Source organism: Myotis lucifugus, unplaced genomic scaffold (genome assembly GCF_000147115.1).
Source record: "Myotis lucifugus unplaced genomic scaffold, Myoluc2.0 scaffold_310, whole genome shotgun sequence".
In the NCBI taxonomy this organism is placed as follows: domain Eukaryota; kingdom Metazoa; phylum Chordata; class Mammalia; order Chiroptera; family Vespertilionidae; genus Myotis; species Myotis lucifugus.
The window spans coordinates 33,521-35,788 of record NW_005871358.1 but is presented as its reverse complement, the minus strand read 5'-3'; the positions used below and the strand labels follow the sequence as shown (position 1 = coordinate 35,788).

Sequence of the window (2,268 nt, the reverse complement as noted above, 5' to 3'; positions counted from 1 at the left end):
GATGCTGAGACACAATGTCTCCGCCCCTGGGTCTGGGGAAGAAGTGTCCGGCCCAGAGTGGCTTACAAGGTAGATTACCCTTTGCTGACCACCGCCGTCCGGGCGCCGGGGACTTTTCCGTGCTGGCCAGGAACACCGGCCGAGTCTCTTTTTCCAGCGTTCCTCTTCTTTCTTTCTTTTTTTTCTTTTTTCTTTCCTTTCCTCCTCGAGTAACTGGGCCATGACCATCCCCTGATCTCAGGAGCACACCGTGTCCGTCCTGATGCGTGTGTTTTGGTGTTTTGAGACTCCATTATGGCCGACAGGCGGGGGGGAGGGGGGAGCCCCCAGTCCCCTTGTATTTGGTCTCCTGGGAACCAAATTGGACACAAACACACTTCAGGGGGGATCCCCACCGTGCCTCCTTTCTGCCCACCCCGAGCGGCCCCCACTCCCAGGCCCGGGCAGGTACCTTTTGGCAGGGGTCTTTGGCCCCCAAAAAGGCATGACCCTGGCCCCAACTTTTATATCTTGAATCCCAGGTCCCGCAGTGCCCCCGCCCCCACACACACCTGAAGCTGATCTCTGACCTAGGGCCTTGGGGGATACAAGACCTCCCGAGGAACACCCACAGCCTCTCCTCCCTGCTCCTCCCCCCGCCCCTGGAGTTGTTTCCCCAGCTCCTGTCCCTATGCCACCTGCTGCCCCCCAAGACCACCCAACATGCCTCTCCATTGTTCCAGAGTGGGCAGGCAGGCCGCAGCCGGACCCCTGGACCGTGGCACCCTGACGCAGGCCATGCACGCTGCCTTGGCGGGAGCCTGGGGCGGGCAGGCACCTTGGCCGAGGGGGCTGGGGTGGGGGTGGTGCATGCTGGCTGAAGGAGCGAGGGTCCTGCCGCCAGGCGGCTGGGGCAGCCACCCTCCAGGACCCCGTCCCAGAATCCACCTTGGCACCCAAGGACCGATGATCTGTTTCCTCCAGCTCATCCACCAAAAGTTCAGGGAGGACCTTTAAAGTCCCCCCAAAAATATGAGTACCCATCATCCCATTCTCCCACCCCCCTTGGTCCGCCCTGTGTCTGCCAGAGTCCTCCCTCCCATTCTGCCAACACATTCCCTCCTGCCTCCTGTGGCTGCCTCTCCACAGCCTCCTTCCTCCTCCCCCCTCTACGTACCCCTCCTTCCCAGCCACGGCCTGGAAGAGGCTCCCCACCCGCATCTCAAAGACCCCTGCACCTGTGCCCCTCTCTGTAGTCGTCCTCTCGTCCTTTCTCTTGGTCTCTGCGTGTCTAAATGTGTGTGTGTGTGTGTGTGTGTGCACTCACACACGTGTCCTCGCAAGAGAGAGGGAGGGAGAGCCTTCCCTCTGGCCTCTGTGCAGCCCCCGTGGGTCCTAGGACACCTCTGTGCAAAATTGAAAAGAGCACCCTTTCCACCGAACACTGTCTGCTGGGAAATTGTAACCCAGAGAGGTGGTGAGAGCCAGACCCCTTTCTGCTGGCAGCTGGGAAGCTGTCATCTAAATGCACGAATCCACGGTTTCTGAGGCAGGGACCCCGTGCGGGGCGCAGCCTGCACAGCTGTGCCCCGCGGCCCGTCTGTGTGCCTCTCCATCTGCCGCCTTCCTCCCCACTCGGCCCCCACCCATTTCTTGTGTCTACTCTGGGTTTGTCACCCCTTCCCCCTCGTCCAGCTCTGTGTTTCCTGCTGACACGTGTCTGAAGCCCCACGTGAACCCCAAACCCACCCTCGACCCCCACCTCCGTGCCACCTCAGCCTGGGCCGGTGCACGCCAGCCCAGCATTCTCTCCCACATCACAAGCAAGGGCCCAGCGCCCCTGCCTGGGACACGGGGAGTCTTCTCTTCCCTGGGCCGCGGGAACGCTCCTCAGCCCTCCCCCACCATCACACAGCCAAGATCCAGACTTGCCCTGAGATACACTTCCCACGGAGCTATGAATGAGTCTCGAGATTCCGTCTGCATGTGCCCGTCTGCGTTCTGTGTGTGATGGCCTGGCCTCGCTGCATGTCTGCGAGGGGCCCACCCCATCTGCGGGGGGCCGCCCGCCTGCTGCTTCTCAGAGGAACGATGTGGCCTGTGCCCATCTGGTCTGGTCTGGGCCGAGCGGGGGATGGGGACGGAGCCAGCGGCCCCCAGGCGGTGTGGCCGTGGACCCCTCTGCCTGGCTGTTGCATGTCTGCTCTGATCTGCTTGTGCGCTTCTCCTTTGGGGGGAGACGGGACGGGAGCTGCCGGGAGAACTCTGGGGGCAGGGCGAGGGGCCGGG

At 62.5% G+C, this 2,268-nt stretch overlaps 1 protein-coding gene across 1 annotated transcript in view; it reads left to right on the top strand.

The window, feature by feature from the left end:
• Nucleotides 1-2,268, top strand: part of CACNA1A (calcium voltage-gated channel subunit alpha1 A) — a gene marked incomplete at its 3' end in the record, with an annotated part of 209,672 nt that overhangs the window by 192,020 nt on the left and 15,384 nt on the right. Inside the window, 1 exon segment of the mRNA XM_023763966.1 lies at nt 1,675-1,762. Within this exon segment, the coding sequence (XP_023619734.1) occupies nt 1,675-1,762 (88 nt within the window).